We start from the raw sequence: 26,848 nt of genomic DNA on the forward strand, positions 1-26,848 counted from the left end.
CAGAATTGTTTACACATCCTGTTAGATCAAGCTGTGAAAACAGTTTGCAAAACCAAAAGAAACTTGAAGTACACCTTTTTTTTTTGCTAAATTGACTTTCCCTGTTGAGGGAACTTTGACAGAGCCTACTGACTCACCTACAACAATACCAAAATAAATATTGTTACTCAGGTTTAAAGATGGCATTGATAAAATTTGGAGCATATTTAATGCTTATATTTGCTGTAATATGTGTGCTTACTATGAGAAAGGTAAAAACTGCATTGCATCTAGCAGAAATATGGCTGGGCTACAAAAAATTATTTCCTAGAGATGATGTCTTCCTACTCTCAGATTCAAGAGATAACATTTTGCCTAATATTTTATTTACTCAACAGGCACACCAGTCTGCTCTGTGACTTTTTCTTGCCTTTGGATTAAACAAAAAATGATTATAATTCTGCTGATGTCTATGTCAATGGTCTTGTATAGTGGTAAGTGGCCATGTATTTTCATTATTATTTGACATTTATTCCTAAATATTATTTTAAGTATGTGTATTTGGAAACAGTCCTTTAGAAACATGCCTTCTGTCCCCTCCAACCCAGTTATTCAACACTCAAACTATGGAGTAGATATAAAACATGTTTTTCTCAGGACTTGTAATGAAGCAAAAAACATTTAATGGGTTTAAAAATATAACCAGAAGTTTGCAACTTCCTTTCTGCTAGCATTTCATCATTACTTAAGTCCTTGAAACTCCAAAAAAGTCAGAAATTACATATAAAGAGATTCCACTCATTAAATACACATGTATTGTCTAAATTCTCCAAACCATTCAGTGCATCCTGAAATATAACTCATCTTCAGCTAAAGCTCCTCCTTCAAATTTTACTTTGAATATAATATTTTTCTTCATATAAATCTTTAGATTTTAATTGTCATGGATCAATGAGCTTCCCCGTGACAGGGATGGGCAAACATTTCAAATTTCTAGAGTCCCTGCACTGTGAAGGAAAGTCATTAAGAGTAGCTGCGTGCAGTAGAGGTGTTAGACTGCTAGAAGGTCTAACACCATTTCTGGTTGCTCGATGGGGTTATTTCTAAAGGGAAAAGAAAGCTCAGCACCTTGACATAGAAAATATCTTCACTGACCTACTCTAATTTCACCAGTTGCCTCTTTTCTAAGGGGCTGTATGCATTAGAAGTCAGTAAAGAAACAGGACTAAGACAAAATGCATGGGAAAAATATGTTAAAGAAGCTGAAGTTTAAGACTCCTAGTATATTAATAGAAATCAGGAAGAATATTGCTATTTCCCACTGCAGTGATAGAGAATGCCAAAATACCTACACAATTTGCTCATAAAAAAATAAAAGGGTATTTAGTCCCCAGATGTCAAGGGGACTATATATATTGATAATATCTAATGCACTCAGAAATATCTGGACACTCAGAATTTTTTTCTGACATAAGGTTTGAAAGAGGTCTCCCCTATAACCTCAAAAGGCTGTGCCACAGCTTTTAGATTCTTTCCCCACAGCTAAGCACAATCTGAGTACAAAGATTTAAAATGCTACCATTTTTAGGTTTGGAGGTGATTATTGATTTATATTTATGTGGGATCTATTCTGCTGATCTCTTTGAGACTGAAGCAAATATCTGTGCGTGAACTAGCATCTTTGAGAGGAACTAACGGGATTTATCTTGAATAAATCAAATAGGTTGGATTTGATGCACCCTGACATTTCCCAGCACAATCAAGGTTTCTGCTCCCCCAGGATTCTGACTATGTCCATGCCCTGTATTATGACATTTTAACTAGCTATGACTGCAAAAACCAAGAAGTTCACTGTTATATATATATTTTTTTTAATGGGCTTTTTTCATATAAGACTTCAGGAAAGGGTTGTCAGAGGAACAACATCACAGACATAGTCCAGAAACATTTTTACATGTATCTGAATGTTGAAAGAAATTCTGTGGATAAGGCATACAGCTAGAAAGCCCAAGAGTTGATATATCATAGAATTTTCCTCAGGACATGTGCCAAGTCGTTTAGCAGGTTTTAGAGCAAGAGAAGTTGACCTCCGTGGGGTCTTCTGAGGTGTAAAGGATTGATTTTAGTAGTGCAGTCTTTCACTGGCTATACAGGGATTGACGTAGGAACATTAGCCCCAGAAGACATGATAGTAGAAGAAGAAAAGACAATAATTCATCCAGAAAGTATTTTCTCTTTGTCCCTCCCCCCACAATTTAAACAAAATTAAGCAATCTTGTTAGCAAAACATTGGTTCACTGATCTCAACTCAGTGACAATTAGAAATATCATTCTTAGTAATGAAAGGATTAGAAGAGCCAGAGGTTTACCAAGCTGCAGACCCTGAGGTAGAGGTTTTTCTCCAGGGAGTTTCAGACATTTATGTGTTCATTAAGCATATGCAAATCAAGTTTGCTGAGAAGAACTAAGTGCAAGTGAAGGATGCTTGAGCAATCACAACTTCCAGCAGTTCTGCAACGTGGCTTTATCAATTCTATTCTCTGTCTCATTTCAATTCAATGGGATTTTCATGATTTCCAAGATTTTGCTGAAAGGACTAAATGACCAATGGCCATTCGTCAACAGACACTTGACTTTGAGTCATGGTGTTATGCAACGTTTCAAAACCTGGCTCTAGATGCAGTTGATAGAACATGGCCTGGGGGAAGGATGTCATTGCAGAGGAAATACAGGCTTTACACCTGAAAATAAGGGGTGGGTTTTCTTTAGCAAACATGGCCTAATGTGTGTGCAAATATATAGCATTCAATGCTATTTGTTTTGCAAGGCACACTATTACTTTCACTCTGAATTCCTCGTGGCCGTCAAGCTTTCAACAGACTTGTTCCAGTTCTGTGAAAAGGCCAGGCGCTGTTGGGAGACCTTTTCTGGTTTGTGAAAAGCAGTCTGTTCCCCCCGGACCTGCTGCAATGAAGGACACTTCCGACGGATTGCTTTTCATTTCAAAGCTTTTCATTGTGACTGAGACGTTCAGGGAAACAGTAACATAAGACGAAGCACCTCGTCTTACTTCCCTCAATCCCATATCCATATTCTGCCACTAAACTCAAGAAATTAATTGCTGAGGGCATACTGACTGTTACCAGGATCATCTTTTTCACTCCACAAAAATTGCAGACATCCTGAGATGGCCCTTATATACAATAAATAATAAAAAAAAGGTCCTATTTTCTCCTAAACCCTTGCTAAACATAGCGTTAAGCCTTCTATGATTCTATGATTCTATATCTAAAACCCCACTACTCCACTTTGCTCTCTTACACCTATATTTGTTGCAGGAAAATTTAACAGATTAGCAACATAACTGTCAGCTCTTTCCCAGAATCTTTCATAGAGAAAATGGACAGCTTTCCTAATGCCAGTTATTCTGAGACGTAAGCTATGACATGAATTTAACACTACTTTTTTTTCTTCAGTTTTTAGATCCATAAGCCAATAAATACACTTAACTTAGTATCGTTTTTTAAAAAAAAGACAAGTTTAAATAAATCTAAAATAACATATTGTCTCCTAAAATCATACAAAAGATAACAAAAAAAGAAAAAAGAGAACGAAAAACCAAATATGAAGGGAGAGAACAAGTATTAGATTTCACCCTAATTCATGACATGGCCAACAGAAAACAATAAAAGTGTGAAAAATGTACCACAGTATCTTCAAAAGGAAAAAAAAAAAAAAGATTAGTAACTTAAGAAAGACGACACAGTGATAGGAACAGAGGCAATAAGGCATTAGGCAACAAGGACTCAGAGAAACCAGTCTGAACTTCATTCAGCAAGCTTTGAGGGCTTCTCCTGAGCTTGAGTCCTGGGTCCACAGCTCCCATCGCTGCTGGAAGGAGATCTGTAGATAACTGCAGAGCAAAAGGCCACGGAACGGAAGAGGTTGGCACCTTACTGGAACAGCAAGCAGGTGCAGAGATTTTTGTGCAAACTTGTTCACTTCAAATATGTGAAGAGCACAGGACTGCAGAGTAGAAACATTTGGGACAACGCAAGTACTTGGGCAACTAAAGCAGTTTTATGCAATTCTACTAATTTATGCCAGTAAGTGCTACTGTTCAGAAGAGCACAGGAGTACAAGGGTTCGCACATCCTCACCAGTAATACCTCAGTTTAACACAGGACTGTTGGTTGGGGCTTTTTTATTATTTGAAGCCAATGTGACTTCCCAGCATGTTCCTGGGCTTTCCTGGGTTCTGTTGAAGCTAAGCTAATGTTTCATGGCTTTGATAAATCACCTTGCTAGTGTAGGAAGGTATTCAAAATGCTTGTAGTGCACGTGTCATTATGAAGTATATGTTGTTGTGGTTCTTTTTTTATTTTAAAAACTTTTTCTTCTCAAATTTGTTTGCTGAGGTAGGTGGCCAAGAATTGGAGCCGCCAGCATTTCTGCCAGAGCTTCTTAACACTCCTGAAAGAATCTTGAGTAAGAAAGGTTTAAACTTTACTTTTTACAATATTGCGTGGCAGTGGGGAATCACTCGTACTCCAGAAGCGTTGCAGGGAAGTGTGCAGCTAGCAAACAGCTAGTAACTCTTGTCTCAGTATGGTTTAACAACCAAAGCAAGACTGGGGGCTGTCTGGGGACAGTTCTTGTCACCTCATTTTTTTAAAAGAAATGTGTCTCTTTTTTTTTTCCTTTTTTTTTTTTTTAAATTTAGACAATGCCACATTCTTCAATGGAGTCTTTCAAAATGTGGAAAGTGTTGCATTATTTTTTGGTAAGTATGTGTTCCAGTTGTACTTGAGCACTGAATAGAAATCCCGTGGAGTTTGTTTTTATATATACTGAAAAGAAACAGGGATTTTTGAGGCTGTAGATTTCCCCAAAGACTACTGTAATACTAAATACTGCCAAGTGTCAAGCATTCCTCAGTGTCCCTGTGTTACTGCCTTGTTTAGGCTCTGTGCTCATGTGAACATCACCCATGTGTGACCCACACCTGGGTCACCTCCATTTACCATGCATATTACGGCTTTTCTCTTTCCAGACTGCCTGGGTTCTCACTTCACCTGGTTACAGTCCATCTTCACTAACTTCCCTGCGCTGCTCAACTTTGTGAACAAAATGAAGTGTGTTACTGGTTTTTGTCCCAGGGATTTTGAAGACTATGGTTGCTCTTGCCGGTTTGAGATGGAAGGGCTCCCCGTGGATGAAGCTGATGAGTAAGTCTTATCCATGAGATGTCCTCTTCTGCCCTGACTGGCTGTCAGTGCCCTCATGCTCTGGTGACCTGAAGCATAACACTTGCCTAAATGATTTAAGGACAGTTGTGAAAAAATAGAATTATTCAGAGGGTAAGTAAATCCCACACCATTCGGCTCTGTTAATCTAGTTATCACTCATTTGCAACCTAAATATCTGATATGACCTACAAAATGTAACTTCAACTCTGGTTTATCAGCCCTGTCCCACGTAATTCCTACCTGCTGGTGAGGACTATCTTTTTGCTGGGCCAATGCCCCATATTGGTTGCCTTACATCATGGCTTGGAAACAGATGAAGTCAAGGTGGTCATTATCTACAGCATGTGATGATCCACTTGCTTCTCTTTTCTCATAGCTCGGAGTCTCTCTGTATTTCCCCGCACTTCAATGTGCAGAAATACTCCCATCCTACAAATAAAAGCAGAGTCTCCCACACCTGCATATAATTCCCCCAGCGCAACTCTGGTGGCACAGCTGGTTTAAACTGGTTGCAAAGAGTGGCCACTAATGCAGTAGAACAAGTAAACAACATACCCATCTCCTTGACACATCTTACCCAGAGGTCTCTAAATTCCGAACAGATCTTTGTGAACAAAACCTCATTCATTTCTTAGTACTGGGGAATTCCGTCTCACACGTAAATTGGTGCCAGAAACTGGAGAGGCTGTTAATGAGGTGAGTGGGAGAGCATTAATCTGAGCAGTTAGGGGGTTTACAGCCTTACAAACTGTTGGTATTGGGAGCTGCGTAATACACCAACAATGTAAGTGCATAGTGGACCATAATGAAAATGCTGGCATCTGAGGGGGATGTAAGCATCAACAGAATCAGGTTACCGCTGAGCATGACTTCAAGTGGCTTGGAGGTTAAGTAGATCTTGCCCTGAATACCTGTCTACATGCAGAGGTTGTCAGACCCTGGAGCATCCAGGCACAGCAAAGAACAATGTAGCTCAATGGCTCTTCCCCGTACCATGCACCAGGAACAAAACCATCCAAGGTCCTCTCTGCTTTGGAGGGATACTGCCCCAGACCCTGGCTGGGCTACTGAGAAAAAATATAAACTCAGGCCAGGACAATCAAATGGTTGTTCACTTAAGCCAGCAGGAGGTGTAAAAAGGAATTAAGAAAGAATCACGATCCATCCATGTCTAAATAGAAAAAAAATTTTTCCAACAATGTAATGTAATATATTAATTCCCCGAGTGAAGACAGCCATGGCTCAGAAAGGGCTAATGCCTATAGCTAGATGGAAGTTCATCCATCCACTTTCCAGCATGGCATGGCTGGGAAAATGAAGATCTAACCCCGCTACTGGAAAAAAGCCATGGAACTTCTCATGAAAGGTTTTCCGAACAATCGTGATGACATGCTGAAACGAGAGCTCGAGTCAGTTAAATGGATTGATACCCGAAGAGCTGAGCACCTGGGCTTTTGCTTCACTCAGCTTCATTTTAATGCAGTGCAGCATAAATACAGAAACAGCAGAATGATCTATCAGCAGTTTTGTCCTGAGAAACATCCACAGAGTCACTTTGTGTTTACAAATCGGTTAGCAGTCCCGCGGCGAGGTTCCCTTAGCAGCAGGGCAACGCCACCGCAGTTTGCAGTAAATGGAGATGATTATTGTTTTGCCACTGACACAGATACACCCTTGGTTCCAGAGAGCCTCCAAACAGGTGGCTACTCTGTGTCTTTCTCAGACACGGTTCCCATAGTGTTGCAATTTTTTTCACTAACTTTATTTCTTAGAAACTAGTTTTGCAAACCTTGGATTTTGTCACTGCCATTTCTGTTCCATTAAAAAAAAAAAAAAAAGGTTTGAACATGTCACTGTAGGTTTTTAAGGCATTTGAAAATGTTTTTGTCTTTAAGTCCAACCTTTTCCCATTTCCCAGAGCAGATAATGCCATATCTAGATTAGGAGCGTTGTCTACCTCCACAGTCCATGGGGAAAGCGAAGCATGCCCAGAGAGCAGCAATCCATGTCTTGCAATCCCCTGCTCACAGAGGGAAGGCAAGTAAATTTTCTGATTAACTGTTGCATTAAATGTTGATGTAATTGTGATGCTCTAAGCAACCAAGAACTGCAGGGAGTTTGTATTAGTCTAATTATGCAGTTAGAGGAGCTTTCAGGTGCTGACACATAACTAGACCTCAGGCAGAGACAGGAGTGAGTCCTGAGACATTTCATCAGCTGTGCGTTTAAAACCCTGTTCCTGACGGGGTTTACAAACTTCAGCCTGGGGCACAGTAGTGTCTGTGGTGTGGAGGAACCATCAGGACCTCTCTGCTGAATGCTGCTTGCCCTCACCTCTGTTCAATACATTCCTGCAGTCTCCTACACCAAGTTACAGCAGGGAGCAAAACCACTAACAGGCAGCAGAGACACTGGAGTGCAAGAAATTGGGCTTTGAAACTTCATCAGCTGGGATAACGCTATTCGTGAGCTCCGATCCGCTGCTGGTGACCTGAGCAAGCCTCATCATTGATGTCTTTCACCAAGCCCGAAGTCTGATCGCGGTTAGGACTTGGACTGCTTCCCTGGTTGTGAGGACATATTAAATATTGCAATAATTATTTATTAATCTAGTAAGTGATTAAATATTAAATGCTTCCTAAATATAGGAAGTGAGAAAGCGAATGCGTAGCCTAGAAGGGAGCCTGCCAGGGGCGAGTGTTTGCTGCCTGCTCGGATCAGCGCAGGAGTGCTTCTGTCCACCGGTGAGTTCGGTCCATATGCAGGGCTGCGGGTGATGGGTAATAACACATTCACTGTGTCTTTAACAAGAGTGCCACATGAGCTTAATTAAAATTAACTCCTTACATTGTGATTGTGAGTTAACCCTTCCTGGCAGCAGATGCTGGTTTTGAGCGTTAATGTTGTCTTTGCGTTCGGCCTGATCAAGACCAATGGCAATTCAATAACAGACCCATGTTCTGGGTCCATTTCTCTGAAATGAGGATATTTCAGTCTAAATCTAACAGCAAGCCCCTGCTTAATTTATCTAACAAACTTATATGAGGTAAATGATGACTGAGTGTTTTACTGGTGTTTCATTTATAGCTGATGTCAATGCACACAGATGTTGCTATAGTATAGAAGTAGATGGCTTGCCTGTTCAAAAACAGCTAAAGAGAAGAGCGGATTGATGAAGAGTTTGTTGTTTTAGTTGTCTTTGCATTGCTATTCACAGCTAAGTGGTCATGCAGGCACTTGGGGTCTGCAGGACAGCAGGGGTGTAGCAAAATTCAAGGGTTCTACCTGCTTTAGTTTTGTGGTGGTAGGAGAAAACTGCTTTATTCCGGTGTGAGAAAAATATCTTGTGGCCCCTTCCCATGGGTAAATGGTGCATTTTAATGCTGATTGTTGCCTAGAAGACAAAGTACAAGAAACAGAGGATAACACTGCACGTATTTATATAGTCTCAGTGAGACACAGGGATTCACAAGGAATTGCAGAGGCATTACCACTCCATGAGTGCCAGGTTCTCTGTAGTTCCCCAAATCTGCTGTGAGAAAGGCTGTGGCAGGGCTGGAGCCAAGACCTCCAGAGCTGAGCTGTAAGAACTCAGGTACCTCAGAAGCAGACAAATGTAAGTGTGGTCTCCCACAGCGTGCAGACCTGCTCCTGCCACTGAGTTTTGCATCCAGCTGGACTTATGCACTAGACTGACTCAGGGTAAAGCAGTACTCAGCCTTTCTTCTGTCTCTGGACCACACCGAGGACCTCTTTTTCTCTTTTGGCATCTTTTGCATTCTTGTGTAAGAGTGACATGAAAGCATTGCAGTCTGATCTTGAACTGAGACTACATTGTGTGAATTTTGTGTTATTTCATTTTTTAAGATGCTGTTTCCAGCACCGCAAATGTTATGAGGAAGCAATGGAGATGGAGTGCACATGGGATCCATCAAAGATTTCTACAGACATCAGCTGCTCTACTGAAAACCTGACCTGTGGTAAGATTAACCTACCTCAAGAGCGTAATACTGGAGCCTCACCATGACCGAGAAGTTCATTCATGTCTACCTACCAAAAGGCATATACAAATTAAGCAGAAACAACCTCCATGTGTGGATTTTTAAGGGCTTAAGTGTTCTGCTCAGGGGTGAATGGAAATAGGAATACACAAAGGCATCAAAGCCCAACTGGGCAGGGAAATTGAAGTCCAATAACTAGAAACTTGCCAGGGCTCCTCTACTGGGCAGCCTTTTGCTGAGGTTTCGCTGACTTTGCAGGACCACTAAGCATTGCTTATCTGCACACATCAGAAATGCAGTGGATACTGGGGAGAGACCTGAAAAACAGTCCCCTTCTGAAGCTTCAAGGTCTGATTTTTATACTCTTTGAGGGATCAAATTCTGCATTGCAGGGTCATATACACTCCTCAGATACAATAGCATCACCAACGAGGGCAGAGACCCTGCTGTTATAATAGGAGCTACTCTGTGCAATACTAATACGGTCCTGGCAAGTGTGGAGTGGGGCCCTTTAATGCCTAATCAATTTTAATATAATTTTTCAGCAAGTATTGACTCTCAGAAAAGACTATATGCTAGAACGTGATTTGAGGATACCAGTAAAGAGGAGCAAAATCCCCAAACCAATACCCTCATGTCTTGCTTAAGCAACAATCTGATCTAATGTCCTTTTCTTGTTTCAGATTACAACCATTTTTGCTATTTAGGCCAATCTATAAAGGTCCGAGTACATTTAAACATGAATAGTGCTTTTTTAGCTCTTTCCACACTTAATAATCAGAAAACATTTTGTTCAAACTAAAAAAAATGAGGAAGAAAAAAATTAGTCCCCATCGAAAATATAAAACCTAAGCGTGACAGCTCCAAAAGGTCAATGTTTTATTTTTTAAATCCTGAAAGGTAGAAGGTTTTGAAATGGGAAAACAGTATTTCCTGGGAAACTCTTTCATATCCTTTATAAGGAGCAAAACACATCTTACATGAAAGGCTTGGCTTGTGGACTATGACTTCTTGAGGTGAGGAGGAATATTTTAATGAAGTCTGTGAAATGTCAAACTTGGTATCAGCTGGGTTAAGATTTCCATGGAAAAACTAGAGGCATCAAAGCACTGCTCTGCACTCCTCACTCCTCTGCAGAACGAACTGGCACAGGCAAGACGTCTATTGCCAGTCGTGCCAGGCTACACTGGATGGCGTTTTGAAAACAAACTGGGTTGGACTGTGAAACTTGACTGTGTTTGACGTGAAGAAGCACAGTATAAATAGGTTTGCACTAATGAGTGTAACACAAACCTGACAGGGAGGAAAAGGCAGGAGGGGGAAAAGATATTTCAATAGTGGCTTGTTTGCATTTTTATTTCATTTCCAGAGTCCATGGATCCCTGTGAACAGTTACTCTGCAACTGTGACAAAGATGCCATTGAATGCTTCGTGAACGCACATATTAACTCCTCCTTGAATGGGCTGGATGTCTCCTCCTGTCCATCTCTGGTTACAGGTAATAATAAGGATCTGATCAACTGCCTCTTCCTGCCAGTTTTTCCGCTGGCATCAAATTTGACCCAACAAGAACGAAGCTGGGTGCTTTCCTGCACTAAACCTGGCGGTCTGTCCTATTCTCCGTTTCATGTGTCCTTTCCATTTACTGCTACTCAAGTGAATACCAAGAGAGAAGAAGAAGGTAGACTAATTGCCATCCTGGAGCAAGTCCAGGAGAGGTTACCAAGCTGGTGAGGCGGCTGGAGCACATGGTGAAAGAGGAGGAGGCTCAGGGGAGATCTTTTTGCTGTCCTCCATATCTAATGGGATGCGTAGAGAAGATGGAACGAGACTCTCCTGGAGGTGCACAGGGACAGGACAAGAGGCAAGAGACACAACTGCAACAGGGAAAATCCTATTAGATATGAAGAAATTTTTTTTCAGGAGGCTCCTGCCATCCCTGTGAGGCTCTTGCCAACCTGAATGAATGGGTGACAGTGGGAGTGATTAATGCCCCACTGAGGTCACCAGCAGGAATGCCAAACTGAAACTATTGCTAGCTCAAATGTCCCCTTAGATCATGCAAAAAGTAGCTGGAAAGGCAAAAATAGACTCACTCTGCTCTGTTACTTGATTTCCATCTTGGAAGAAAAAAATCCTCTCTAAAGATGAAGGGGATATTTATCTCCTTTGTCATACACCGATCTGTGCTCTGTAGCTGAAATTACAGCCTTGTAAGACTGAATACCTGTGCTGTGGGAACAGGGCTGGATTAAAAACTTAATTCATATGGATTGCAATCAGAGCATGGCAGGGGGAGGACCTTTGAACTCCCAAGCTTAGACAGATGTGAAAAAGCACTGCTAGTTTTTCTAATCCTTTGGCTCGTATTCACTCCCCAAAGTGCTAGGGATAGATATACGCATCATGGTCTGGATGCGTGCATCTCCTGGTGAATAGGTCAAGGGAGAAGAAAATGCTGCAGGAAAGTTTGCATCAAAGTCAGAAAATTGTTTTGTGTAAGCCAGTAATCCTTCACTGGGATCAGATGGCTCTCATATAAAGTATGGCAGTTCCAACACATTACAAATAAAGGGAAAATTGTTAGGTGCTAACAGGAAAATCATGCTGGTTTTACCACTGCTGATAAAGATAAATTCCACTCTAGCTCACTGAATAGCTCTGCTAATTTTAGGTTCCTGATCATATTTCTTAATGGAAAAAAAGTCCTTTGAATGAAACATTTTTATTTAGTGTTCACTCATGTTGTTATCTTTTTGTCTAGCTGTTCTGTCCAGTTCAGGCTTTGAAAAAAAAAAAAAAAAAAATCCTATCTGACAAATTTCTAGGAGAAGGACTTTGGTAGATTCTCTATTAAAGAGAAAAATGTGAATGAAATGGGGATATATTTGCCTAAACCTTTGCTTTAATAGGAATAAATTCAATGAACTCCTGATTGAACAGTGACAAACCCCCGTCTCACACTTTAGTCTGTGAGAGAGCTTTCTCCTTTTCAGAAACAACCAGCAAGAGAGAGATGACAACACTTCACACGGAGGGTATGTCCTTATCTCTGTAATTCTTTGGAGTATATTAAATCAAGATAAATTTATACTCAGAAAAATAACACGAGTATATCTCAGAATTCCTTTCTGAGAAGCAAAGACAAGTTTTAGCAAGTTGTCAAAATACGAAAGGAAGAGAAAAAAGCCTAATAAACTAAAGCACCATTTTTGTGACAAGCTTTTACACAAGTGCACAGGAAAAGTTCAGCCAAATGACTCCTTTTTGTGAGAAGGAATTCCTAAGAGAATCCTGAATCTCATTTAGAAATAATATAAGAAGAAACACACTAAAAGCAACTTAAAAGTATTTTCAGATGGAGCCTTTTCTATTTTTCTGTTTGCATACATGTTTAAAACCCTGCTTCAACAAGGTTCCTAGCCAAGTGCCTGGATTTAAACCTTTAAATTTTCTGTTTAAAAGTTTAATTCTTATCTGCATACCTTCACTATAGGCCATGTATTTAAGTACCTGCTGGAATGGGAATTTAAAGAATGCTGATTGCTAGCCAATTTCTCTTGTTTAGGTAGAAACTCGTTATGATAGAGACTGAGGGATTTTTTTTTTTATCATATTGTATGTTGCTGAGTAGAATTTAGTATCAACAGTGAACAAATATTAAGGCAGGATTTTAATACTGTTACTGTAATTATCAATAATTAGGTTTTTATTTGTTATATTTATATCATACAATAATTGTACAAAAAGGAAAACAGTAGGAATATTTAGGAATAAGTTCCATTCTGATGACTCTGATCCTGTGCAACCTGCTCTAGGTGATCCTGCTCTGGCAGGGGGGTTGGACTAGATGATCTCCAGAGGTCCCTTCCACCCCCTACCAATCTGACATTCTGTGATTCTGTGTTATGCCAAGATCCTGTCTAGTAAGCATCCAAAGGCATGACGCTTTGGAGTAAGAATGCTTTTATTTTTGCAGAGTTCCTTCATCACGGGACTGACAGAACACAGGCTGCCACTGCATCCGTGGAAGAAGGTTTGCAATTTTCAGTGCAAGAAGCACTGGTTTCAGCTCCCAAAAGCTGAAAGAATAAAATACAAGATTAATCAGTTTGCTTGCTTTCTGCCCTTCTAAAAGGACTGATAGAAAAGTAGATATAATATTGGTGATCAAATCCAAGACTGAATGAGAAGGTGCAATATTTCAATTTGTGCAGGTGCTGTGCTTAACCAGTGTTTACAGTAAGTTTCCCAAGGGCTGAGAATGAGCACTCTGCAACAAAACCTGTTTCCATCCAGACAGACCTTTCCCACCCCCCCCCCCCCCCGGGAGCACAGTTTGCAGCAGGTGAGCTGTTTGGCACAGACGTGCTGTGTGGGTGCCAACCACTGCACCCACAGCCCATTGCATGTTTGTTGTCTTTGAAGAGACATTTAATTATACAGGATCAAGCAGTAGCATGAGGAGAGGTTGAGCATGGTTTGTTACAAATGAGTCAGCAGTTTGGTGGTTTGTTTATTTATTTGCAACATAGAGATCCACGTTGAAATCCCTCTCACTCCGGTGCCTTTTGGGTGAGTTCCTAAACCATGACACCAAATGGTTCTTCTGACAATCTTCTTTTTTTTTTTTTTTTTGCTACAATCAATAGCTAGCTTGTTCAGGAATGGACGCTTGCAAAACCTCATGGCTGCGGTGTGAGAAAACTGTTCACTTCCTACCTGCACGGTGTGCACCGCAACACAAGAGGCCATGGCGAGAAGAAGGCCCTGGGTGGCTCTGGCAGGGCACACCTAGTCAGTGAGGGCCAAGTCATACAGTGGTGAAATACAGAAGTAGACCGGTCTTAGACCATCCACTGCCTGATTTAGCTGATGAACTCTTGTAGTGTGGCCCCACCACAAGCAAAGCCCTACGGCCACGTACACAGACAAGCACACAAGCAATGCGCACTGCATGGGTGCGACCAAGCCACTGCTCAACGCAGAGAAACGCGGGAGTTATTTTGTGGGAGTGGGGGGAGGTGGAAAGTTGCATTTTTTGAGAACTTAAGAACCTGGTTTCAATCTGGAGCGTGCTCTTCTGTGTTGAGAAAAAGCAAGTCATTGCCCTAAGTGTGAATCTGGAATAATGCAAAACCATATGGAATTTTTTTTTTCTTTTTCTAAGAAACAATGCTTCAGACTTTAACTTTTTATTTTTAAAAAAGTGCCACGTGCATAGGGGCACCTATCTGAAAAAGCTTTATGTTGAGTGTAAGTGCTGGCTGCTCCTGTATTATCAAGGTGGGTTTTTTACCAAATATTTCTTGTTCTCACCTAAAAACAGCTCCAATCTTGGTTCATGTTTTTCTAGCTGCTTCTGGGAGGCTTGGTAATAGAAAAGTGAGAACTCCTGAAGGAGTGCGTGCACTTGTATTTGCACATCTGTAGCAATCTTTTACTTCCAAAAAAATTGATTACTTGTGCTCTCTAAAGAGACGTAAGGCTCAAAATATTGCCAAGGGACAAAAATCTGTATTAGGAATTTTAGAAAGCTGAAGACATATCACAGATAACATGTCTAGTCAGACTTTGAAGGAAATATTTGGAGAACCGCTTACCATTTAACTAGCTGTCTCCTCATTTAAGCCCACAGGAGCTTCACCATTGGCAACTGCGGGAACTGCATTCAGCAGAAGTGAAGTACTGCTCAGAAGCTTGTTCAAAAGCAAAGACATTCTTCCTCACATCACAACATCCTAACAACAGACAAAAAGATGCAGATTTTTTCTTAAATATAATTTATATGTTTATAAATTTATCAAAATGTAGCTGATGATAAATGAAAAGCATTTATCAGGTAAATAAATAAATTAGAGGTTAGGGAAGTATTTGGGCTTGTAGCTTCCCATCCACACTTGACTTTCAATGTGGGTAAACGAGGTGTTCACAAGGAATGTGGCATCCTGCTGTGCACAATGCTGAGATTTTAGACATGATTCTCTTTAGTGTTATTTGTCTGTCAAATGAATTTAATACAGAATTTGCCGCTTCAGTCATACTGCTGCTGCTGCTGCTTTGTTAGTGTAAAGCACATTGTTTGAATGCAGCAATGAGATATTTTATCAGTATCACTTTGTCTAGAACAATCAATGCCCCACAGAGAAAAATGGGCAAATCTCTATACGTGAAATGCCTGAGTCTTCCCGCTTCACTGAAAAAGCTCTTCTCGGCAGCTTGACATCTCATAAGAGTCTGTGCTGGCAACTTGTTTTCTGAGTTTATATTTTCTGTCTTCAACAGTGATTTCTTTTGAGCCCAGTAAGATGGTCCCGGGGACTTCCAAAGCTGGGGGTAAGAGTCTGATCATACTTTTGTTGATGAATCAGTCCTGATTCCAGGTGAAAACAGATTGTGGTTTACGAAGCTCTATGGTGTCACATGCAAAAATCTGCAGCTCAGGATTTCTGGATTATACCCTTAGATCTTCTGCTGACTCGTACATCCCTGAGCAAACTACTTCGTTTCTCCTAGTTACCCTCTTTATAACACAAGGCTAATAGTGATGTCTGGTTAAGCTTTACGATGATTTCAGTAAAAGCACTCCAGAAATGCGTTGCAGAAATAGAGCAGGTAGGGCACTACCACCATGCCCCTGCTGTTTGTACGGTTACCACAAGGGACCACAGAGGTACAGCTCCTGCGCCCTCTGTCCCCTTGAGGAAAGGTGAGTGACTCCCAGCTTTTCTTTTCCTTTTGTCCTGGATTCAGCTGGGATAGAGTTAAATTTTCTCACTAGTAGCTGGTATAGTGCTGTGGTTTGGATTTTGGATGAGAATAATGGTGATAACACACTGATGTCTTGGTCCTTACTAAGTAATGTTTATGTTAAGTCAAGGACTTTTCGGCTTCCCATGCTCTGCCAGTGAGGAGGTGCACAAAAAGCTGGGAGGGGACACAGCCAGGACAGCTGACCCAAACTGGCCAAAGGGATATTCCATACCATATGACGTCATGCTCAGTATGTAAACTGGGGGAGTTGGCTGGGAGGGCGCCACGGCTCAGGAGCTAGCTGAGCATTGGTTAGCGGATGGTGAGCAATTGTTCTGTGCATCACTTGTTTTATATATTCTGTTATTATTATTATTGTTATTATCATCATCTTCCTCCTTTTCTGTCCTATCAAACTGTCTTTATCTCAACCCATGAGTTTCACTTTTTTTTCCGATTCTCCTTCCCATCCCACTGGGGAATGGGGGAGCGAGCAAGCAGCTGCGTGGTGCTTAATTCCTGGCTGGGGTTAAACCACGGCACCTTTGCCTGACACGGCAATACTTCCTCTGAAAGCATCACAGTTAAAAATCCATGCATGGTGACAACAGGGCTGCCAGAGAATCAAATTTAGATCAGGGTCAGATAGCAGATACACAAACAATAAAACCAGACTGAGAAGTATTTGCTGTCCGTTGCCTCCAGCCACTCATTTGCACTCCTCATGCTAGTATTTGTGAAAACCCCTTCATATAAGGTTTTCTGATATAATGGTTGGTCCTTTAAATTACATTCATAGTATCTGCTGCCGGAAGGGTTCATTTTGATTTTGTCTCCTTTATTAAACAGAATTTTACGGAATTCTTTCCCAGTCTAAAACCTACTTCAGCTTTTGCAGTTGTTACTGCTTTGAGCACAGCCACACTGGTAGCTACAGCTAGAAGTGGAGCACCTTGGTAGGCTTGGAGGTTTTCAATGGCCCTTTTTTGTAGAAAGGATCATTCAGGCAGTCTGAAGTGCACCAGAAAAATGTCAAGGAACACTGAATATGAAGAGTAGAAAGTAGTTATTTTTTGCCTCTCATTACACTGGACCGTGTCTCCCACCCCAGTACAGAAATATGGCATTGCTCTACTAAGCACTGGTCAAAGTCACTAAATGTTCTCCTCCAGTAACTCGCTTGTACCAGTTGTGTTGGAGGTCTGCATGGCTCCTGGAAGACTATTTGTAATATCTGCTCTTAGCTAAGCACAGAATTTCCCAAACTCCAATTTTATTTTCTATGCCTAGCAGGAATCCCTTTCATTTCAACACTTCACTGTCAAACAAAGTGGAATAAAATGTGCACCTTGCTAGCTATTAAAACTAGAGTGTTGCTATTGCTCCCTTTCTGCAACCTTTCATGGTCTTCCTTGTGTTCTTAGAGGTACTTTCATTTTTTTTTTTAATCTATTCTTTTATCCTATGACAAGTTATTTTCAATGCATACTAAAAACAGAACTTCAGAGGAACAAATTAATGAATTTGAGTTTAATCCAATTAATAAGGTCAGCCAAGGAATTTAAAAGGAAAGGGTTTAAAAATATGGAAACACATGTTCGCTAGTATTTTCGAAGTATTTTGTTTGTGAAATGCCATGTTCTTCTTATTGACATTTAGAAAAAATGAAACCATTTTTTTTCCATTTTCATTTACAAGTTAGCTTATATAAAAAGTGAAAGTTAAAAAAGAAATGTTAAGTAATCCCCAAATTAAACAAAATGTTCCTGCTCAAGAATAAAGCTTCAGATAATCTAAAAATAAATATAAATTTGATTTTTAGGATGAAGAATCTCTTTAAAATTATGTTTCTATTCATCCACAACTTTTTTCTCCTTAATATTTGCTTGTGGTTAAAATGAAGCAAATCTTTCATTTGCCCAGCTCTGCATCAGTCAAATAATTTTCTACCTTGCCTAATGTTGCTATCAGTTTTGGTACCCTCACGTGAATGGGCAGTTGCGTTTTTTTTAGCAATTTACTCAGAAAATGACATCTTACCTGCACTTTATCTCTCAGTATGGTTGACTAATCAGTAATCCATATGATTTTCAGCAACTCTCACAGCTCTTTACCACAATATGCAACATATAAAATTAAAAATAAATAAAAAAAAAAATCAGTAGTTACACTGGTCATGTTTAGCCAGCATTTTGTTTTCTGAAAGGCAAGAAATGTGAAGAAATGACCAGTGTGGGTACTCTTTGCTTTTCCAATCTTCATTTTGAATTTGTTTTCTCTATGACCATCAGTTCACACGAGTTCTGCCTGAGGATATTACTCTGACCTGCTATCCAAAATGAAAATCTTGCTGTTTATTGCTCCATGTCTTCCGCTTTCCTCTTTCTGCTTATTTAGAAGAGGATGGATTTATGGAAGCTGTGGTCCCAGTGGAAGAGATAACCACCTCCCCACCCTCATTCCCAGGAGATACTAACTCAATGCAAGTCCAAGTTGTCCCCACCGAGAAGATTCCTGCAGGCACATATGCAAGGACTAAAGAAAAAGGCAAGTAAAAACTGAATTACACCTATTCTAATTTACAGCACTCCCCTATTCCTGTTCCCAGCTATCTGAGCATTCGGCATTTTTCACAGACATGTGGAATAACACTATTTCCTTCCTAAATCTGGATAGATTACATAGAATACAGGATGCACCACACTGACTGCACTGGAAAGGGCAGTTCAATGTCAAACACTGACCAGGAAAGTTTAACTAACCATTAATGAACAGTCTTCCAACTATGAATTAAACAAATGTTAGAAGATGGCCAATTGATTGCACTTTTGGACACATTACTGAAAGAAGAGTTTACCTTTGCACGTCTAATCTATGCATATGTCATCTCCAGAGACAAGCCCTGCAAGGGGTGGCCAGAGCACAGCTTCCTCTGGAATGGCTCTGGAACTGGTGCTGTCTGACACGGGACACCATGAACCTGCAGGAAAAGGTAAATGAAGTTTCTTTCCCCAGTTATATCTACTGAAATATTCAGCTACCTCTATCTTAGAAGGTAGGTGTATATTACATATAAAGATTATGGTTATTCTAAACCAGACAAGCACATATGTATTGGTATTTATAAGAACAACAGGAGATGCAGTCATCTGCAAAAGCTTCCAACAGTTCAACCTCTTCCACCAATGTGCTGTCATTAACAGTTATAAACTATTTAAGATTAGGCTATAAGTACATTTTTCATACAGTACAAAATCTAAAATGAGCTCAGTGAATGTTTCCCCTTGCTTTTGTTTTTAGGTAGTGATTTAATCACATCTTTGAGTTACCTTATTTCACAAGCAGCAGAAGCAATAAAGGAACTTCCCCTGCTCCTCACTCTGACCTCTTGCCAAAGTCTTGCCAGAGTCGATCTTTTTCTCACCATTTCTGATTCTGTTCCAACTCCTGCCCAGAGTTCACAGACATCCCAAGGCATTTCAGACCTGTCACTGCTACAAATCCACACTCAGGGACTGTCCCGTCCATCTTGTTAGGCTTCCCAATGGAGAGAAGCAGTCCCAGAACTGGAATAGAGCAAAAATGAAGAACTAACCCAGCCTTCCATCAAATTGGAAAATTTGATAGGATATATCAGCTTTTAGAGCGTGCACATCAGTGCATGAACCTGGGGTTCGTTCTTTGTGAATTAACGTGAGTGAGCAAAGATCCAAACAGGCACGTGGGCAGAATTTCCTACTGGGGGAAGTAATCCAGGGCTGTCCCTGGAAGAAGTGGGCAGAGTCAGCCTCAAGCTGCAGAAGGGAAGATGGGATTACTCATGGAAGCAAGAAGGATGCACAGGAAACAGCAGTCCATCCTCTCTCTCCCCCAATCCAGCCACCAGCCCCGTCAAGTCCTTTCCCTGGCAAAGTCCCCAAAGACGCCCCCTTGACGTTGTTTTTCCTGACATGGAACACATTATTCTCACAAACCCACAATATCAGTTCCTCCTGGGTGGGTGAAGCCACAGAGGTATTAGAGTTGGGACACGGAGATGCCGAGACCTCGGCAGCGCAGTAACCATTATGACAGATTGCTCCTGCATTTGGGATAGGGGCATCCTAGCTCTAATGAATTGCAGCTAGAAAGCGTGAATGTCATAATCCGAGGTGGTTTCCCCTGGTTTGTAAGATCAGGAAACAATTCTCTTTGAAGTGAAAATCCAGACTTTTTCCTTTGGGAAAGCAACACTAGTACCGATAGCTCTGTGATGGCAGCCAGGCTTTACTGAGACAATTTTTGTAAGCATACCATGAAGGAATCATGCACATCTCAGTCCTAGTACACCTTTAATGCTAGGTGGAAGGTATTTCAAATGAAAAAGAAAAGTTATTGTTTCCTCCAGCACAACACAGCCGTTGCCCAGCTATCACTGTGCAAGCGCAAGAGGTTAGGACTCCGCATTAGCCAAGACAGAAACTACTGAATACTCAGCTAGGTTTGAATACTCTAGGAGAGAAATTTAACTAGGAAGGATTACAAAGGATTGCAAAGTACTCTCATTGCAATCCAATGTGACTTGTAATTCCTGTCTTCATAGGGATGTCTCTCCCCTTTAAATATTTTCCCCCTGCTTCTGTTGTCTTGCTCAGTAGTATTCTAAGAGCCATAGTTCATGGACTGGAGCAATTATTTAGGAATAGTAAAATGTTGTCTTTAAAAGTTTCTGATAGCTCTGAAAATACTTCTAACCTCACAAGAGAGCCCCCAGCCAGCAAAAACATGATGTGTCAAATAACCTTTTTTGCTTTATAGTATGTGAGAGATTAACCTTTCTGCAAGAGAGAGGAAATGGAAGAGTGAAGAGGGAGCTGCCCCAGCTAGGAGAAATGCTGTTCTGTTTAACTGGGCGATGCCCAGAGGAATTTGAGTCTTACGGTTGTTACTGTGGCCAAGAAGGAAGAGGTTATCCTACTGATGCACTGGACAGGTGTGCGCTCTTCTATAATCTGCCATTAACTGTGGGTATTACTGGGGTGCCTATGGACCAACAAAGATCAGCATACCTCTCGTTGGGCCTTGTATAGCTACGTATCAGTAGACAGGCCACATTTTAGGAAAAAAAAAAAATAATCCACTTTTAACTACATAAAACATTAAATACTTTAATGTCACTAAGATATATTTTATTATTCATCAATGTTTTTGAGAGGATTTCTTATTAACTCAATTAAAATAAGGAAATGATGGGAGGTAAGTAGAGCGGAAGGAAGAGCATATCGAAACAGATGAGGATAAGGGTTGACATGAAACTTGGCTAAGAGATGTTTTGGAAAGTGATTTATGAACCAAAGAGTTAACATACATCTGTGCTGCACTGTCCTTCAGATGAAAGCACAGCTCACGAGACCTGCCGCAGCCAACCGTGTGCTGTCACGGTACAACTGACAAAGAGGAGTAATTCTAGAGTAATGCAGAGAATTCAACCAAAGTAAAGAAATCTCATTTAAGAGGGTTGCATTTACAACTAAAAATCTCTCCCTGTGTGGAAGTTCATAATAGTTGGGGACACATCAGGTCTAAGTACAGCACTTAGTATACAGCACACACAATTTTCCTACACTCGCACACAAATAAGACTGCCTACGGATGATCAGGTAGACTACATGAAAGCTAGTCAAGGCTCCGGCTTCTCAGTTTTAATGGGCATTGAAAACAGATAAAATAATTGTGAGCACTCTGTGATGCACGAAGAGTAAGTATTTTCCAGTTACATCTACTGTTTATTTTAGGTGCTGCTTCTCTCATCACTGTTGTATGGAACAAGTTAAGAAACTTGGATGTCATGCAGAAAGAAGTTCAAGATCTGAAGTTGTGTGTTTTGATCATAAGCCAAAATGTAAGTCTGGGTTAGAGGAAATTTCTTACGTCCTGATGACAGTGTATCAGCATTACAGATCGAATGCCACCATACCTGTGAGTTGCTAGGGCTAGGCATGGAGATAGAGAAATTTGGCTTACAAAATGTTAGCAATTCTTAACTATAAACCCAAGCTTTTTTCCTAGTTGAGATAAAGGTTATTATACCACTGTGTATGATGTGACCAGGTCAGGCTGAGAAAATCACATTCAGATATTTTATGACTGGAGACAGAAGTCAGTTGTTGGTGTCCTTACTCTCACAAGTTCAACTAAAGCCACTCAGACCTTCACTGGCCGAGCACCTTGGTGTCAGGCTTATATTTAGATGATTAAAGGTGAATTTGGAGACTAAAATTCAAGGCAGGTTTGAAAATTTTATTTTCAAAAGCTCATCTACCTGTGGCAAATTACCCATTGACTAATTGCAACAGCTTTCAAACATTAATTCTGAAACTTCTTTCTAAGGTATTGGTTGGAGCATGTGTGAGAAACTACTATGTGCTTGTGGTAAGACAGCAGCCGAGTGCATGGCTTCTGCCTTCTTCAATGAAAGCCTTAAGCTTCCACACAGGCAAGAGTGCCAAGAGGAGAAAGTCTCATGTCAGAGAGACCCTTATGAAAGGCCTTCAGTCGGCACAGAAATAGGCGCCGCGATTTCCAGCTCCGAGGAGAGCAGTGAGGAGGAAGGTCCACTGTGGAGGGTATTAAGAAGAGCAAAGAGAGAAACGCACCGTCCCATTGGAAACTCCAGACCTGTGCAACATGAAGGCAGATAACCAACCACCACCACGTGCTTGAGCAACGGCACGGAGACTTTTGCAGTCAGGCATCGCGTACCCTGCTCTTTCTTATCACTCTACATGTTGCCTTACGCTTTCCAGCACACAAATGCCATAATCATAGACTAGGTATTAAATGTTAGGCTGTAGAACTCCTTACCGTAGTGAAGTCAGCACTATGGACCATCTATTTAGGTCAGATACTACCTTAAATAATTATTTGACAGTATTCTGTATAATTTCATTCGATTTGTATGTAAAATCTGTTCTGATCAAAGACTGATTTTTGTTAACTGCGTAGTTGGTTCAGACTGGATCTTGCTGATGGTGGCTAAGGATTTCAGGTTTTTAATTAAACCAATCTGCAACTACTCCAACTCCTTTTGCAGACATTCTTCCTTTACTGAGCTTAGCATGAAACACCCAAAAGAAAAGCTCATGAAAATGAGTTCCTTCTTCCCTTCTTATCTAATTGCAATTTTGAACCTGCAGAGTTTCTGCTGGTCAGTCAGGTCATGACTGTAAAAGACACACTCCTTGCTCCAAAGTGGTGTACTATGCATGGTTATCTCCAGTTCTGAGAGATTTCAGGGTGCTAAAGGGAATGGCTTCCATGGAATTTAAAGGTTCTGCTTCCTGGAATCAATGAAAACTAATGAATTCCGAAGTATGTAATGTAAAGCTGGAAGAATGCTTTTTGCTTTTCACTGAACCCAAGTTTGTTTGCTTTTTTTTTCTTTTTTCTTCAAATTCACCACTCGTAAGGTTCACCAATTACCAGACAACAGCAGTATAAAACAATATGTACATTCTTTTACTTGATAAGGTGTTGCTTTAGACTACGCTTTGATCATAAAATATTACCACAAGAAGTAAAATTACTAGAACACAACTACTACTAACAAAGCTGAACAACAACAAAACCCACCAGCTAGGGTCAAAATCACTAGCAACCTTATTTTGCTGTGAAAGATGCACACACGGGTATGGATTTCAGTTGTATAGCCCACAACAGTGCAAATACACAGCTTCGACCCAGGCGGTGACCTGCCTAAAACAGCACAGAACATCTTATTTAATGGGATTACGGATATTTCCCTACTTTTGCTGAGCGTGTATTTGCAAAATCAAAACCCTACTAATAATATACTTCCTCTGTAAGCACATCTAACTGTAAGAGTGAAGGTTTGACTTCTTGATCAAAACCAATCACATCATTTTAACTTGACTGAGTTAACATTTACCTGTTACCTGCCATAACTGGCTTTGTGCTGTGTTTGCATCACTCATGACATCTTTCAAAGGTTAGATTGGTGATTCCCGCTCTTTTATTTGGTTGAATCACATTGGCATTGCTTTGCTTCATTCTCTTCAACTGCATCCTTGATCCCCAGTGCCATATTCCACTCCCTAGGAAGCAGTAACAGCACCTCACTCTCACCAGCAGCTTCCCCAGTGCTGAGCACTGAGAGAAACCAAGACCAACAACCCCACCACTACCGTTGAGTTCAGAGTTGAGTTCAGTTCTGCTCTACGTCCCAGCCTAACTTCCCAGGCATTTCGGAAACTAGAACCAAAAACCAAAACAAGTTCGTTTTACTTTCCATTTGAGGTGCCTTCAGACATTAACCATGACACAGTGCAAAAGCTCAGGTACCACATTACCTGAGACACATGGATTCTGAGTTGTACGATTCTGGGCCTGCAAACCTTCAGTAGGATGAAAAAACCAGCACATTGTCAAAATTTACCTACTTTGTTCTTCCTAAGTTCAACTTCAAGTCATCTGTCAAGGAGTCAGGTTTGTGTGATCCTGAACATCCAGAAGCAAATTAATAATTGATTTGAGGATCAAGTCATACCTCTCTGGGAACTAGAAAGGTCTAATAATTCTCACACTTAATGCTTCGGTTTGCTTAATAAAGGCATACTTTTATTTGTTACAATTAACTCAAAAAAAATGAAAAAGCAAAGTAATCATTGTAGAAAATATTTTTATTAAAAAGACTCCAGATTTCCCTTGCTTTTTACCCCTCTCTTAGAACAGAAGATGTAAATGCCACGTAACTGTAGCTAGCAGTCAGTCACTGAGGTCCGACCCACAGCAGAGTGGTGGATCTTGGTGCACAGGGGGTTTTCCCAAGGCAGGGAAATGCCAGGGCAGTGGAGAGACCCTCCAGGAGCCAGCAGCTCTGGTGAGAGACCACCTGGGTGGTCAAAGTCCCCCAGCAGGACAAGAGCCTGTGAGCACGATGCCTCCTGTAGCTGGGGTAAGAAGGCTTCGTCAGTAGGCTCCCCTTGATCAGGTGGCCTGCACCAAGCAACAGGTTCCCTTTGTTGCCTCAGCATCTAATTCTTACCCATAAGCTTTCAACCTGCTCATGGCTATTCTTCAGAAACACCTCTTCACACTCTATCCATTTCTTGACGTAGAGGGCAACCCGTCCACCCCTTCTTTCTCACCTGTCCCTTCTGAACAGCCTGTAGACATCAATGACAGTGGGACCGAGTGCACTCTCAGTAGATCTGCAGATGACACCAAGCTGACTGGTGTGGTTGACACACCAGAGGGATGGGATGCCATCCAGAGGGACCTGGACAAGCTGGAGAAGTGGACCAGCTGAACCTCGTGAGGTTCAACAAGGCCAAGTGCAAGGTCCTGCATATGGGTCAGGGCAATCCCAAGCACAACTACAGGCTGGGTGGAGAATGGATTGAAAGCAGCCCTGAGGAGAAGGACTTGGGGGTATTGGTGGATGAGAAGCTCAACGTGACCCGGCAATGTGTACTTGCAGCCCAGAAAGCCAACCGTGTTCTGGGCTGCATCAAAAGAGGCGTGACCAGCACGTTGAGGGAGGTGATCCTGCCCCTCTACTCTGCTTGTGTGAGACCCCACCTGGAGTACTGCGTCCAGCTCTGATCAGAGGGCTGGAGCACCTCTCCTATGAAGACAGACTGAGAGAGTTTGGGTTCAGCTTGGAGAAGACTCCAGGGAGACCTTATTGTGGCCTTCCAGTATGTGAAATGGGGCCTACAAGAAATCTGGAGAGGGACTGTTTATCAGGGAGCGTAGTGATAGGACAAGGGGTAATGGGTTTAACCTAAAAGAGTTCAGACTAGATGTAAGGAAGAATTATTTTAGGATGAGGGTGGTGAAACACTGGTGGTAGATGCCCCATCCCTAGAAACATTCAAGGTCAGGTTGAACAGGGCTCTGAGCAACCTGACCTAGTTGAAGATGTCCCTGCCCATGGCAGGGGGGTTGAACTAGATGACCTTAAAGGTCCCTTCCAACCCAAACCATTCTATGATTTTATGATTCACTAACATTTCTTAGAACAAAAAACGTTGCTACGAACTTACTAGTGATTCAGCTGCTCCGAAAGGAAGGTCTGGATTTCTTCTCTATAATCCTGTTCTACAGGGTTGAATTTTGTCACAAAAGTGTATCATTACATATACACATCCCAATGCTGGATACAGAAACGCTACCCATGTTCTTCCAAATCATGAAGTAGTCAACTAAACTGTATCGTTTGATCTCCTTGTGCAAACTGAACATTGTGAGAACAGCAGGTGAAAATGCCAGTGAATGTTCTTGGATGAGCAATTAATATTCTATAAACCTCTGGCTGGTTGTAATCCCCCTTTAGTATTTTTCCTACATTAAGATTCCAAAGGATTAGGGCAGTACAAAACCCAAACAAACCAACCAACCAACCAACCAACAAACCCAAACCAAAAACCAAAACCCAAACAAAAAACCCAAATCAAAACCAAACCCCAAAGGTATTCAGTCACATGAATCCCATTGCCTGCAGTGGCTACACCATTAGCACTAGTGAAGAAAATAGAACATAAAGACCTTTTCTTTAAAGGAAGGCCGAGAGGATAGCTAAGAGATGTGAGAAATTTCATCTGCATACAAGATTTTAATTAACTTTATCCCCCCCCCATTACACTGTATAGAAAGAGAGCATTTCGGTACTTAAGTAAAATGCTACAAATCTCCAAAATGCCCATTTTTGTCCAGTGCTGAGGACAAGATCTGCATTACGCTGACATGTTTACTTGTTTCAGAATTGGAAATTCTATCAGCCTTATATCATAGCGATGAAAAATAATTTTATATTTCACAGCATTTATAAATACAAACGATAATGAAAAGGTCAGATAGCTAATT

General features: G+C 41.1%; 1 protein-coding gene across 1 annotated transcript; it reads left to right on the forward strand.

Moving 5' to 3' along the window:
* The first annotated feature begins 427 nt into the window (after window positions 1–427).
* Window positions 428–22,662, forward strand: OC90 (otoconin 90). The gene is made up of 15 exons (XM_054817748.1): window positions 428–470; window positions 1,028–1,029; window positions 4,398–4,467; window positions 4,703–4,762; window positions 5,033–5,207; window positions 9,096–9,208; window positions 10,599–10,727; window positions 12,226–12,267; window positions 13,209–13,265; window positions 15,515–15,565; window positions 18,383–18,529; window positions 18,876–18,974; window positions 20,780–20,954; window positions 21,757–21,863; window positions 22,352–22,662. The coding sequence occupies exons 1-15, from the start codon at window positions 428–430 to the stop codon at window positions 22,660–22,662; spliced, it is 1,581 nt and encodes a 526-aa protein (XP_054673723.1).
* The last annotated feature ends 4,186 nt before the right edge of the window (window positions 22,663–26,848 follow it).

This window comes from Grus americana, chromosome 2 (assembly GCF_028858705.1).
Source record: "Grus americana isolate bGruAme1 chromosome 2, bGruAme1.mat, whole genome shotgun sequence".
NCBI lineage: Eukaryota > Metazoa > Chordata > Aves > Gruiformes > Gruidae > Grus > Grus americana.